The sequence below is a fragment of the Molossus molossus genome, unplaced genomic scaffold (assembly GCF_014108415.1).
Source record: "Molossus molossus isolate mMolMol1 unplaced genomic scaffold, mMolMol1.p scaffold_m16_p_1, whole genome shotgun sequence".
Lineage (NCBI taxonomy): Eukaryota > Metazoa > Chordata > Mammalia > Chiroptera > Molossidae > Molossus > Molossus molossus.
Window position 1 is genome coordinate 220,802,588 of NW_023425344.1, and position 15,925 is coordinate 220,818,512.

Here is a 15,925-nt window from a genome sequence, read left to right on the forward strand (position 1 = left end):
TTCTGAGTACAGATCTAAAAGGATTGAAAACAAGATCTCAAAGAAATATTTGCACACCCATATTCATTGCAGCATTATTCACAATAGCCAGCATATGGAAGCAACTTAAATGTCCATCAACAAATGAATGAATACATACATGCAATGGAATGTTATTCAGCCTTAAAAAGGGAAATCCTGTCATATGCTACAACATGAATGAACCTTGAGACATTATGCTAAATTAAATAAGCCAGTCACAATAAAGCAAATACTGCATGAGATACTTTCTGAGGTATCTAAAGTAATCAAAGTAAAAGAAACAGAATATAAAATGGTGGTTTCTAGGGTCTAGAGGAAGGAGGAAATAGGGGATTATTGTTCCATAGGTATAGAGAGTTGCAGTCACACAAGATGAAAAAGTTCTAGAGATCTGTTGTACAACAGTGTGCATATAGTTAACACAGCTGTACTTGACACTTATAAATTGTTTAGAGAGTAAAAATGTATATTATTAGATTGATCAGCTGTATACTAATGACTCTTAATATATGCATATATGTTCTTAGGTTAATCTCTTCCCTATCCCCCACCCTCCATTCTGAGGTCTCTCAGTCTGTTCCCTTCATCCATGCCTCTGGACCTATTTTGTTTGTCAGTTTATATTGTTCATTACATTCCACATGTAAGTGAGATCATGTGATATTTGTCTGTCTTTGTCTGGCTTATTTTTATGGCTCTTTCTAATATCCCTTTTCCAATTCCTATGATATTAATTCAGGCCTTCTTTGTCTTTCACCCTTAGGGTTGTAATAGCACACTAACTGCTCTGTCAGTCTACAGTCTTTCTTCCTTCTAATGTACCATCAGCCAAGTATTACATTTTTAAATATGTGTCACTTCTCTTCTAAAAATATCTTTTTTTTTTTTTTTATCTTCACCCGAGGACATTTTTCCATTCTTTGTTCAGGTAAAGTGGGAGGGAGAGAGAGGAAGAGAGAGAGAGAGAGAGAGAAACATCGAGTGAAAGGGACACGTAGAGTGGCTGCCACCCGCACAACCAACCAGGTCCGGGGACAAACTGAAACCAAGGTATGCGCCCTTAGCGGAAACCGAACCCGGGTCTCTCTGGACCGCAGGCTGATACTTGAACTGCTGAGCCAAACCGGCCAGGGCTAAAAATATCTTAAATAGTTCTTCATTTTCTTTAGTACTAAACCTTCTCAAAATTTGTCCTTAACTGAATTGACCAGTCATGCCTTTTACATATTTTATCCTCGTCACCTCTAACTTCATTAGGCAATTCCATATTCTCTAAAAGTATGTACATACTTTGGAATCTATTTTATTTTGTTCATTCTGTTTTAAATGTATCTCCTTTTTTATTGTTTTAAGCTCATCGTCATTGTCATCTCCTCTGTAAAGCTTTTCATTTTGTTCCATCAGAATTATTTATTCACTTTTCTTTGCTATCAGTCATATGATATTTTGTTTTTATATTAAAACATAAACATTATGGGTTGTTGTTTTGTTTTGTTTACTTTGTCCTTAAAACACAACCTGATTTGTGTGTTTCATGAGACTGTGGAAAATAGGAATCTCATCTTATTTATTTGAACATCACTCCCTAATACTTAATAAAGTGCCTTCTATAGAGTATTCAATTCATCTTTAGCAAATGAAGATAAAGGAAAGTTCCTCATGTGTGATGGAAGGAGGAAGCACACCAGATTAAATATCTGGAGATCTGGTCCTTTCATCTTGAGCTACTATCTATTTGGACATGTAATTTTGAACTAATCTTTTAACTTTTCTGTAGTAGAATGTGTTATCCATAAGAAATCTATATGTGTCACTCCCATACTTAAAAACTTTAAAATGTTGGCTTGTATGATAAAGTTATGTATGTTAATGGTTTCCCATTGGCTTACATGATAAAGCTCAAACTCCAAAGTCTAGCATTTAGGGACCTCCACAACCTGGTTTTAGTTACTTTTTTAGCCTCATCTCTCACTGATCCCCACTAAGAACTAAGTGCTGTAACCATACTGATCTCTGCATTCTTTCCTAAACATATTGTGTCCACTCTCACCTTGGATTCTATATCACTTGAAAAATTTCAAGAGTAGAACAAAGAATTCTTATATATCTTTCACCCAAATTTCCCTAAATGTTAGCATTCTGCCACATTTGCTTTATAATTTCTTTATATACTTATTAATATAGATATTTTCTGAACTGCTTGTGAATAAGTGACAGGCATGATAATTTTTTATTCTCTGATCAATTCAAATGTATATTTCCTTTTCTAAAAGAAAGGGAAAAAGTAAAGAAAAAAATAAAAATATATATTCTTACATAACCAGCATACAATTATCAAAATCAGGAAATGAACCTTTCCATAATACTATTATGTAATCATATTCAAATTACATTTTGTCAGCTTTTCTAATAATCTTTATAGCAAAAGGAAAGTAAAAAAAAAAACATTCTCTTCTTCTGATCTGGGATCTAATCCAGAATCATGCATTACTTTTAGCTATCTGTGTCTTTAGTCTCTTTTAACTGGAACAATTCCTTAGGTTTTGTGCATGTGTGTTTTTTGTTTGATTTTTTTTATCTTTAATGACCTTGCATTTTTTAAGAATATAGATCAGTTATTTTATATAATATCTATCAAATTTAGACTTTTCTGATGTTTCCCAATGGTTTGATTCAGATTAAGCATTTTTCTCAGTAATACCTCATATGTGATGTTGTGTCCTTAGTGCATCATATCAGGATGCTTATGAGATAATTTTGTACCGTTACTGGTGGTATTAACTTTGAACACTTGGTTAAGATGGTGTCTACCAGGTTTCTCCACTATAAAATTACTATTTCTCTTTGTAGTTAAGAATCTTGTGGGGATATATATTGAGACCATATAAATATTATTTTTCTTGAGGTTTTCACCTTCTAGTTTTTATATCCATTGATGAGTTTTGCCTCAACCAATTATTACGATGATAGTTGCCAAGTGGTGACTTTCTAATTCCAACATTTTTTCACTTACCAGTTGGTATACTGTTGTAAGAAAGAATTTGATTTAATCATTTGCTTATTTATTACTATATGCTAATGGATTTTATTATTATTTTATTAAATGGATCATATAATCTGTTACTCTCCTGATTGATTTTGATTAGGTTCTCCCATATTTAGCCAAAGGGAGTCTTCAGGTTGACTCCAAGATCCATTTGACATGTTCTCATCACTATTTGAGTACTTCCTTATGAAAAAAAAAAAAAAAGGTTGTGAAGGAAGAATAATAACTTCCCAGGAAAACAGAAAGATGAGAGAAAATGTATTCTAGGCAAAAAGCACATAATGTGCTAAGACAGGAAAATATGAAATAGTATTGTATGTTCCAATATCTACAATGGAATCAATTGTGGTGATGGAATAATATTATGAGGCTGAAAAGGAAGCAAGTAAGTGTTTTATATATTATTCTAAGGAATTTTAATTTTATCCTGTGATAGTGAACCTGTGATATAAATTATAGAGTAAACATTTTGTAACAACAATGCCGTTTTGTATTCCTCATGAACAAAAATGCCAAGAATACTTTCCTTTAACATTTCTTTTTTTTTCTTTATTGAGTTTCTTTTTATTTTTATTATTTTTTAAATATATTTTTATTGATTTTAGAGAGAGAATAAGGGAGAGAGCGAAACATCAACCAGCTGTCTCTGATTGAGCCCACAACCTGGGCATGTGCCCTGCCAAGAATCAAACCTGCAACCTCTTGGTACATGGGACAGTGCTCAACCATCTGAGCCACACTGGCCAGGGCTTCTTTATTGATTTTAGAGAGAGAGGAAGGGAGAGGGAGAGAGAAATAGAAACATCGATGACAGAGAACATCAACTGGCCGCCTCCCACATGCCCCCCACTGGGGATTTGGCCCACAACCTGGGCATGTGTCATGTCTGGGAATTGAATTGATGACTTCTTAGTGCATGGGTCAACGCTCAACCACTAAGCCACACCAGCTGGGATAATATTTCTTCTTTTTTTTTTTAATCCTCACCTGAGGACATATTTCCATTTTTTGTTCAGATAGAGTGGGAGGGAGAGAGAGGAAGAGAGAGAGAGAGAGAAACATCGATGTGAGAGAGACACATTGAGTGGTTGCCACCCGCACGACCGACCAACCAGGGCCGGGGCAAACTGCAACCGAGGTACGTGCCCTTAGCAGGAACCGAGCCCGGGTATCTCTGGACCACAGGCCGACGCTCTAACCGCTGAGCCAAACTGGCCAGGGCACATTTCTTTTTTTAATTGCGTTTATTGGGGTGACATTGGTTCACAAAACCATACAGGTTACAAGTGTACAACTCAATAAAACATCTGCAAACTGCATCACGCAGCCATCACTCAAAGCCATCTCTTTCTGTCCCTTTCTCCCCCCCACCTTGCCCACCTCCACCTACTCCCAATCCCCCTTTCCCTCTGGCTGTCACTATACTGTTATCTGTGTCTATGTTTAATAATCCCCATACAACTCTAGAAAATAACATAATTCTTTCAGCTATGGTTTCTAGGTTTTATCAGAATGCTATAAGGCTCATTATTTTGAATAAACAAATAGAAAAAAAAAAACTATTATTGAAAGCAATACAAGAAATTATTTTCACATGTGAAAAGTGTCCTATAGTCCTAAGCCTCAGAACTCTACTGTTACCAGTCTTTCCTGAGAGCTTTATACCTGATTTCACTTAATTTGAGAGATTTATATGAAAGACTATGCTTTGTATATCTGAACCACACATTCTTTGACTTATCAAAGTCCCTAGCTGTTTAACCTTAAATAAAAGTACTATCATCTTCTCTCTAAGGTTCCTAGGAAAGCTATTCATTATCTTAGGTAGTTTGCTGTTCAGAAAGATCCAGGAAATAGAAATACAAAGAATGCAAGCTGCAAATACAGTGGGAAATGGAGGCAGTAGTATTCATAGGGCAGAGCAAGTCTCTTCCTTGAGATTTTCTTTATATCCAAAGAATAAATACCGATTTACACTTTGGGTAGTTGGGGAATTCTTTTACTGATTGTTTTGAAGAATAAAGTTTCCTCTTGAGGTTTTGAATTTAATCAAGAAAAACCTGCGTAAACATCTCATTTCTATTATATTCTGTTCAATCATCTGAAAGCACCTTTTCATCATTTTCTTCTCACTTAAAAAATAGATTTTCAAGCCAAAATGAGACATTGTATATTAAGAATTGCTTGATTAAAAAGGATGCATTTGAAGTGGGAAAGATCATTTCTTTGGTATAAACAGCTCCATTTCAAGATGGCCATGCTATAAGAAAAAAGGTTACTACTAGACAATGAAGATCCCTGCTTACTGTACTTAGTATAAAGAATCTATTTGTACTTTGTGTCCTTTTGAAGTCCTTCTACATTCTAGACGTTGCCATACGTATTTAAACATGTCTTTGATGAAGCGATCCTGAGTGAACCCGTGCTGTTTTAACACTGACTTCTTATATAGTCTTTAGTGATTATAACTGCTGCATGAAAGATAGGAAATCTCAGTAACATTTTGAGTACCTACAAAGATTCTGAACTAATATAATCAACCCCATGTATAGACTTAACATGCCAGAAAACATAAATGAGACAAGTTGAATTTTACTTATGGAAACCTAAACTTTTTAGAGAAATCTTCAGGTCATTAATCTGCGGCTAATTTAGAATTTCTTTAATCCTGTAAATCTGTTTTATTTTTTTATTTATTTATTTTTTTTAGTCCTCACCCGAGGATATTTTTTCATTTATCTTCAGATAAAGCAGAAGGGAGAAAGGAGGAAGAGAAAGAGAGAGAGAGAGAGAGAGAGAGAGAGAGAGAGAGAGAGAGAGAGAGAGAGACAACAATATGAGAGAAACACAACGACTGGTTGCCTTCCACATGACCCCAACCAGGGCCAGAGATGAACTGCAACCGAGGTATGTACCATTGGCTGGAATTGAACCTGGGGCTCTTTGATCTGCAGGCCGATGCTCTAACCACTGAGCAAAATTGGCCAGGGCATGTAAATCAGTTTTAGAAGACTAAACCATTGTAGAAGAATGCTGTCAATTTAGATGTTATAATAATTCATGCTGTTAGTTTTAGCTCATTTTGGAAAGCTACTAGTGGGGAAGATGTCTAGACTTTCTTTCCTCATCCCCACCTTCACACCCATATACAGATTTCATATCCTAAAGCACTTTGTAGCTTATTTTTGTCAAACTACCTAGCCCTCCTACAAATTAGCACTAACAACCATATATCACCAGCTAATTTTACTATTATAAATTAAAATAAATATTCCCTTGAACACTATAATCTTCTCAGTAGGACATATTTTCACATGTTGGTTTTGTTTTGCATTGTGGTATATACGAGTTTAGTGGCGCTAATGTCCTCACAGAGCCTCTTTGTGACCTTTGGTATTCATTTGTAAGGTAACAATCAGAATATATTTGTGGCCATGAAATTATTTTTTGCTTTATAGGAAAAACTCTATTCAAATTTTCTGTCAAATTTTGGATATTTTCTCTCTCCAAACACCAAACTTCTTTTCATTGTAACCTTCTTACTTTTCTAAAACAGTATTCTTTCCTTCATTTCCTCCTCTTACCTAAGTGGGGTTTATGGACCACTCAATGGGCTATAATCCATCTGACCTTCAAGACAAAAAAGTGCATACTTTTTTTTCTCAAAATTTTTTTTCTATCGGATTTTTGTGCTAGGCTCAGAATCAGGAAGAAAGTTGGGGTTTAGGAGAAAATATTTCTTGATCCTTTTCCCTGTCTGATTGAGTTCTCTAATGTCCAAAGACGAAGTGCTTTTTGAGGTTGTGACTTGCAAAATAAGAGAAGTCACAGATAACTATTCTTAAATAATCTGGAGCTTTCATTTGGAAGCTTCTTGTAAATCAATAATGTCAACATCAGAAAACAGTCGAAATTGTGTTTTGTTTAAAAATGGAAACAAACCAAAAAAGGAAACAACTATTTGCTTACCAGATTTATTTTGAAATGTATGCCTTCTAAAAAGGAGCTGCTCTTGGGAAGCCAGCGTAAGAGCTCCTGCTGCACTTGTCAGGGCTGTGTCCTCAGCCTAAGCAGGCCTCCAGTTGCTGGTGCCTGTGTGTGTGCCCCTGGTGCTGTCCCTGGAGCAGTGTTTGTTCACTTTTGATTTGGAAGTGAGAGCACTGGGTCACCTAAACCAATGGTTTCCAAGCCTATTTTGGCTATAGTTTTTTTTTGTTAAATGGGATCTTATATGGACAGATAATCATCTTGCACATTGTGAGAGATAAAACACAACTGGGTGTGCTAATGTTATTTAGTAGTTCCTTTTACTTAAAAAGAGCAGCTATTGTCTATTTCACTAATTGTACTTTTGTGTGAAGGTCAGTTACAAATACTGTTTTTTCATATTTATAGGACCAAGTTAACTCTTTTTTATTGGTGAAGTAGCTGACTGTTCTTAGTGTGATTTTTGGATGAGTCTTGAGTGGGAAGACTTGCCTCTTGATACATGGAAAGTACTCAGTAAATATTTGTTACACAGACACACACACACACCTACCTGCTAATGTGCCAGAGAATTATATTTCCTTTGAGACATTTCTTTCAGTTAATCTATTATGAATCTAGAAGGCCCTGTGATAACATGCAAATAATTCAGCCAAGGACCAATATCATAGTTTGCATTATTTCTCCAGTGAGCAGTCAGTTTGTAGCAGAGAGTCTATAAATATTGGACAGCTTAGAGAAGCAAAAGGGCAGAGCAGAAAGTGTCACTGTGTCTTTCCCTTCCCAATTTTTTACTTTGTTTGAAAGATTTGGTATTCATACATACAAGTATTTATTCAGTAACTACTGTAAGTATAAGGAAAAGCACTGTTCTAAATATGACAGTGGATACAAAAATTAAGAAGTTATAGGTCCTGCCTTCAAGGAGTTTACAATTGACTAACATAGGTAAGGCAACTATTTAAATGCATATAACATAAGATGGAGTGTGGTAGGTGCCATAAGGAAAATATAAACAAGGAACAAATTACTTTAAAGATGGGGAATATTTTTCCCAGCTGGTAGATACCCACATTATAATTTCCAGTTGAAAGAAAGAGAGACAGATAGCAAGAACTACCTATCTGTAAACTTAGAGAACCGTGAGATAGTTTACTACCCTCCTACTTTTATTTTTTAATCTACTTATGTGTCTTTTCTTTCTGATGAACTGTAATGTTCTTCATGGCAGGATATATTGTACTCTGTGTATCCGAAGTCCCTAAGTGTTCCTGGTTCATAAAATGCATTGGATAAATATTTGTTCAGTGGATGTGTGTATTACTGATAATCCAATTTTCCAATAAGAAAAATTCTATTTTTATAACACATATTCAACAAATAAATTCTACACAATTAAAAAGTACAGTTTTCTCCTCAGAGAAAATATTTTAAAAGGACAGCTTTTATAAGATTATATGCAGTTTGCACCATAAAGAAAGACTATCTGAGAAAAGATCAAATCTGATATTTATAAACCTGAATAAAAGGCAGAAGCATCTCTATTATCCACTTCAACTACACTAGTTGTGACAATATGTTTTTATGATATTTGAATGATGAGACCAGGACTTCAGTGAAAGTGAGTTATAAATAAATGTGTATTTCAATTGTAAGTGAAGGATAAATCACACTTAATCCTGTTTTAAACATTCACTAAAATTCTGAGTAGAAAATATTCATATTTAACAATAAAGTTTAAGGAAATGTTTTAATTTTATGATTGTCCATGGGGAGGAATATCGTAATTATAACCATCTTTGTATGTATTTTTCTCTGAGTACTTTATAACAATGTCATTGATCTTACTTAGAGTGTAAACTCTTTGAGGCAGTACCTTAAGTCAATTCAATGAACATATATGAAGTAGCTGCTTGGGTTGGGGTAAGATTCCTAAATTCAATAAATTGCAGTAACCAGGAACTAACAGACTACTGAGAGATATATACCATTATTATAGAGTAGATTAAAGTGATAGGAGTTTGCCCTGGATGGTTTGACTCAGCAGGGTTAGAGTGTAGGCCCGAGTACTGAAGAGTCTCGGGTTCAATTTCTGGTCATGGGCACATACCTCAGTTTTGGGTTTGATCCCCAGGTCCAGTCTGGGTTGTATGGGAGGCAACCAATCAATATGTCTCTCTCACATTGATATCTGTCTTTCTATCTTTCTCTCTCTCTCTCTCTCTCCCCCCTTCCCTCTCCCTCCCCTTCCTTCCCTTCCTCCCTCCCCTTCCCTCCCTATCTCCCTCTTTTTGTCCCTCTCTCCCTCTCTACCTCCCTCCCTCTCTCCCACTATGTCTGAAAAAAAAAAAAAAATCAATGGAAAAATATCCTCAGATGAGGATTAAAAAATAAATGAATAAAATAAAATGATGGGAATTTATTTAATAGTCTCACATACTAAAAGTCTGGAAGCAGGCAGCCAAAGGCTTGTCAGCAGCTCAACATTGTCATCAGAGGCTTGGGTTATTTTTTCTTCATGCTTTTATACTTACTGAGTGTGTTTTCATCCTCATGACTGAAAATTGCTACAGCACCTTCAGGATCTAGCCATGTTCCAAGTAGAAAGAAGGGAGAAGAACAAAAGCTTTCTCTTCTTAAAGCTATATATTTTTATTTGTAATGAGAAGCCTGCCCCAAGGACTTCTTCCTACATCTCATTGGCCAGAACTATATAGTATGGACACTTTTAGTGAAAAAGGAGGCTAGTGAAGACGGACGTTTTAGAGAGCAGCTAGCATAACCGAGCATCAGTGTTTGCAGTTACTCCTTTTCTTTTACCCTTTGAACTACAGACACTAATGCTCCTAAGAAAAGGTCAACTTATTTACAAATGAGGATATAGTAGTCTAAGAAATCTCTTTTTTGTCATTAAATGATTAATTTGTTAATTCAAATATTTAATTTGTTTTAAGTTTATTGAAAAATGCAGTACAAGAAGCAAGACCAAACACCTATCTAAACAACTACAGTCACTTCTCTTACTGCAAAGGCCCAACAGCAGACCTAATTATTGCCTATTTAAGCTAAGGATTTTGCCAATTTGATTCTGCTGCTATAGTTCCTATTTTGTCAAAAAATGTAAACAACTACTTAATATGATTCATAATTTTAAAAAATTTTACAAAGCTCCTTCATTTTTGTCATCAAAATAATACATACTTAATTTTCATTGCCTAATATGTACCATATATGGTATTAGGTACTGGGGATAACAACACTGAACAAAAAGATAAAGCTGTTGCTCTCATGGAGCTTATATTGTACTTAGTAGGCTATAAACAAATAAATATAAATATATTATATATTACAGATATATGGATATCAATATCTATAAAGAAAAGTAAAATAGGGTAAGGAAAATAGTGATGGTAGGTAATATTATATAGAATGTTTAACAAACACTCTCTGATGAGGTGATATTTTAGGAAAGACCTGAAAAAAATGAATAGATGGAACTATAATATCCGGGGAAGAAAGGTCCAAGTAAAGAAAACAGCAAAACAAAGACCCTAAAGAGAAATGTATTTGGCATGCTCAAGGACAAAGAACCAGTATAGATAGAGCACAGTGAACAAGGGGGGAAATGATAGATGAGAATAGTGGGAACTGTCATATGTTGGGCTTTGTAAGCCATAGCAAAGCTTTTACTCTTAGTGAAATGGAAAGCCACTGGAGGGTGTGAGCAGAGATACGCACAATCGAATTTACAATTTAAAAGGATTACTGTAACTGCTGTGTGGAGGATAAATTGTAATGGACAAGGATAGAAGCAGGGAGACCAGTTAGGAGGCTATTCAGTTTCCCAGGAAATAAGTGATAGTTCCAACTATTGTGGTAGTAGTGTAGATGGTGAGTAATGATCAGATTCTAGAGGTATTTCAAAGGTAGTTCTGACAAAAAAAAAAAATCAAGGATTTCTCAAAAGGTTTTAGACTAATAACTGGAAGGATAGAGTTGCTATTTACTGAGATAGGAATTGCAAGAGAATAAGACATTGTGTGGGTAGGATAGGAGGGTGGGAAATCAAGAGTTTGATTTGGACAGGTTAGGTTTGAATTGCCTGTTACATATCCCAGTGCATATTGGATGATTTATAAGTTTGGAGAGATATATATATATATATATATATATATATATATATATATATATATTTTATCCTCACCTAAGGACATTTTTCCATTTTTTGTTCAGACAGAGTAGGGAGAGAGAGGAAGAGAGAGAAACATCGAGTGGCTGCCACCCGCACAACCCAACCAGGGCCAGAGACAAACCGCAACCGAGGTACATGCCCTTAACGGGAACCGAACCAGGGTCTGTCTGGACCGCAGGCGGATGCTCTAACCTCTGAGCCAAACTGGCCAGGGTAGATATATATTTTTTTATTCACTGGTCGTTTGCATGACATACAAATCTAGAGTTGTGGGTAGAGGTTGGGATTAGAGATATAAAATTAGGAGTTTTAATGAATGGAGGATATTAATTCCGTGGTATTAGATGAGGTTATGCAGGGAGTAGCTATGTAATAACCTTTTTCTGTGTCTTTTTTCTGAAGAAAGAAAATTTTCTATGAAATCCTGGATAAGATCAAGTTTGGGTGGCATTTTATTAACTAGCTCATTAAATGTTCAAAGTTTAATACAATAGTTAAGAACATGGACTCTAAAGCCAGGCTACCTAGGTTTGAAATGTGGCTCTTCTGTTTCTAGTTCTCTGATTTAGACCAAAACATATAATCTCTAAACCTCTCTTCCTCATCTATAAATAAGGATAACAAGGTTGTGTGAAGATTGAGTTAAATTAGAACAGTGCCACAACACATAATAACACTCAAAAGAGATTAGGCAGTATCATCTTTAAAGTTCACCAAGTTTTGACACATAATATGACATTACTAACTTGATTTAGTGTTCTACCAAAGCAGGCTATATTTGGGAAGCAAGAGAAAATGTCTCACCTTGTAAACTTCATTTGCGGATATAAGAAATTGAGAGTTGTTGATATTTGTGTGTCAAACCCACATTTTTATCAGTGTTTCAGCATCATATTCTTACTTAATTATCTTCCTGTTTAGGTCACAGTGCTGTTGATATCACCAAGGTGGCTAGAAGACACCGCATGTCTCCTTTTCCTCTAACATCTATGGATAAAGCCTTCATCACAGTCCTGGAGATGACTCCGGTGCTTGGGACGGAAATCATCAACTATCGAGGTACTATAATATTTTCCCATTGCATTTTCATTTTTTCCCAAGTAAGATTCATAGACCATTAACAGTTTCCCAAAAGAAAAAGGTTATTAATTATTATCACAATTATTATCATTATTCTTTTTATTTTTTATTTCTACTCAACTCTAAGACCAGCCTTAATGGTATACAGAGTAAAGCACCCATAAAGCTTTCTTTTTTATAAAAACTTTTTAAAAAATGGATAAAAATCAACTGTGTCATGTTTATCAAAATACCAATACTATAAACCAAAGAGAGGACTGTTAGCCCTGAGTGAGGAAAATAGTTAACTCTGAGCCTTCCTGATGCCTTTTCTGTCAGAAATAGAAGATAACTGATGTGTCTTGTAATCATGTTTTCCTTTGTGGAAAATATGTTTTGCAATGTGAAAAGTACATTAGTTTATCCATGGATCACTGAGCAGTTTGATCTCAGTTTTTCTGCTTCATCTATCTTCTCATTTTCTGCTCTTAGTTTAGTAGCACACGGAGACCAGCTCGTGGAAAGATAATACAAACGTGGTATTCCCCAGTGTTTTCAGTGTTTAGTCAACTCCCCTTTCTTAAAAATTCAGCATGAAAATTGTATTTAGTGCAAGATGAATAAAATATAGTTTCTTAAATATGTTTGTTATACAGATAAAAACAATACATCATTGATTTTACATTACAAAGACTTTATACTTAGATTATAAAATAGCCCTGGCCAGTTTGGCTCAGCGATTAGAGTGTCCAGAGAGAAAGAGATTATAAAATAGTCTAACTTCAGTGAACATTAGAGAATATACAGATACCCTAATTTTTCTGCAAGGCACTTCAGACTCAGATTGAACAGTAAAAAAAGAAGAGTACTAAGGCTCAAGACTTACATTCCTCATTTTACTACATGATAGTTCTCTTCTTCCAGTATTCAAATGTAAAACATAATGAGAAGTAACAAAACAAAGTATGTTAAAATTAAAGGCCGAAAACTAGTGAAACTTGAAATGCCAAAATCTAGCTCTTTGTTCACTGATGCTTAAACAAATATTGTTTTTATATAGTTCACACTAACCCTATATCTTTGACTTGCATTCCTTTCAATATGTATATCAGTAGACTTAAACTTTTCTTTGGTTTTTGTATTACTCCTCATTAAAGGATGTAAAGATTAGACTCTCACTAGAGTGAGGAACTAGGTAGGAATTAACTGAGTGATTTCAAAATCAATTTTAATGAAATAGGTTTTTGCTATTATTAAATGTAGAATATTCAGATTTTTTTTTTATCCTCACCCGAGGACATTTTTCCATTTTTTTGTTCAAATAGAGTGGGAGGGGGAGAGAGAGAAACATCTACATGAAAAGGACACATCGAGTGGTTGCCACCTGCACGACCCAACCAGGGCCGGGACAAACCGCAAGCGAGGTACATGCCCTTAGCAGAACCGACCCTGGGTCTCTCCCGACTGCAGGCCAGGGCCAGATATTTTTAATATCAGTCAACACCAAGATGTATTCAGAAAACATAAATGTAAATTTAAGTAGTAAAAAAACAAAAATTTAAATAATGTTTTACCTATTAGAAACACAAATTATCCATCCCTGGCCTCTTGTAATTTTAGGGGAGTTTTCCTTAACATCAATTTTTAGAAAAATCTCAGTGTATGCTGAATCACATTTAAACAGAATTTTAGTCTTTTTTAAGGGGGTTAAAAAAAAAATAGAATTGAGCCCTGGCCAGTTTGGCTCAGCGGTTGGAGCATCAGCCTGCGGTCCGGAGAGACCCCGGGTTCGGTTCCCGCTAAGGGCACGGACCTCGGTTGCCATTTGTCCCCCACCCTGGTTGGGTCGTGCGGGAGGCAGCCAGTCGATGTGTCCCTTTCATGTCGATGTTTCTCTCTCTCTCCCTCCAACCCTCCCTCCCTCCAACTCTATCTGAACAAAAACTGGATAAATGTCCTCGAGTGAGAATTTTTAAAAAAAATAGAATTAAAAGTGCCCATTTATATATTTCCTCTAGGGAAAAAAAAGCTGTCAGATGGATTCTTTTTTCCCTTGATGTGCTTTTTTCCTCTTCATTTGTTCAGCAAATCAGTTGTCACTTATAAGTTAACAAACTCTTCATGGATGGTTAAATTTCTTGTCAAGTGTTTCACCTATGATGATGAAAAGTAATAGTGAGGTTTGCATTCAACCTTTGAGTTGGATCAAACTCAATTTTTAATGCAAAAGAGTATTATAATTAAACCTCCTAGGCACTTAAAGTAGGTGTTTTAAAAAACATCATATATAGAAACATAATTCATTTTGTTCAATAAATATTTATTAAACATCTACTAAATGTTAGGTATTATGTTAAGTCCTGGATAGATAAAGACAAGTTAAACACTCTGCCCCATGGATCTCACTGTGTAGTGCAAGAAAGAGACAGGTAAACAATGTGATATTTATTTATCGGCTCTTTGTAGGCTTGCCTTCCTTTGTCCATTCCTTAAATATAAACTTTCTTTAGCATTTTTGTTTTGGTCTCTTTCACATTTTGCATATGCACTTCAAATAATCTCTTGCATGCTAGTGATTTTAGCTGCCACCTATTAAATGATTTTTATATCATTTAATTTAGAAATGCCAGACTTTGCCTGAGCTCTAGACTTATACAAGTATGTACATGCTGCTAGTAAATTTAACGTGACCAAAACAACTTATTTTCTTTACCTCTGCAATATTTGCTTTCTATTTCCTCTTGAATCTATCTTGTTTTCCGTTTCCAAAGCTACCATTTTGGTTTAGGTCTTTATTATTGATTTCTGGATTATTGTCTAACAGAATATTGAAAATTATTCTTCTAAAGCAAGTGCCTAGCCCTGGTCAGTTTGGCTCAGTGGTTAGACCATCAGCCCATGGACCAAGAGTCCCGGGTTCAGTTCCCGCTAAGGGCATGTACCTTGGTTGTAGTTTGTCCCTGGCCCCGGTTGGGGTCATGTGGGTGGCAGCCAGTCAGTGTGTGTCTCTCACATCAATGTTTCTCTCTCTCTCTTCCTCCTTCTCTCCCTCCCGCTCTGTCTGAGGATAGATGCAAAAATGTCCTCAGGTGAGGATAAAAAAAATAAAGCAAGTCCCTAAATGTGCATGTATGTATAAAGTATTGTTTGTTTGTTTTCATCTGTTTTGGCTATAGATGTATTTTCTGTTATTTCTAGTCTGTCTTTTAGCATTTCTGCTATTTTCAGCTCCTATCTGCAAAAGAAGACCTTTAAGGAGCAAGTACTCCACTGATTATAAATACCTTCCTTTGATTTCTTGTGAAAGGCATACCTGGCATAACAGTGGGTGATAATATCTGTAAGACTGCCACTTATGGTTTATCTTTTTTGCTTATAAAATGCATGACATGAACAAATTACTTCACATTTGGTACAGTACTAGCTACTGTAAATTAGATTGAAATATTCTGGCACTGCCCTGGTCATTGTGGCTCAGTTAGTTGAGTATCATTCCATACACCAAGAGGTCACTGATTTAATTCCCATTCAGGACATATGCCTGGATTTAGGGCTCAATCCCTGGTTGGGGAGCATGCAGGAGGGAGCTGATCAATGTTTGTCTCTCCCTCTTCCTTTCT

General features: G+C 35.5%; 1 protein-coding gene across 6 annotated transcripts in view; it reads left to right on the forward strand.

Annotated features, from left to right (window-relative positions):
• Nucleotides 1–15,925, forward strand: part of GPHN (gephyrin) — a 562,530-nt gene that overhangs the window by 443,911 nt on the left and 102,694 nt on the right. For all 6 annotated transcript variants that reach the window (XM_036267724.1, XM_036267708.1, XM_036267715.1 and 3 more), the window contains one exon: nucleotides 12,168–12,305. In XM_036267724.1, the coding sequence (XP_036123617.1) occupies nucleotides 12,168–12,305 (138 nt within the window). The remainder of the gene's footprint in view (nucleotides 1–12,167; nucleotides 12,306–15,925) is intronic.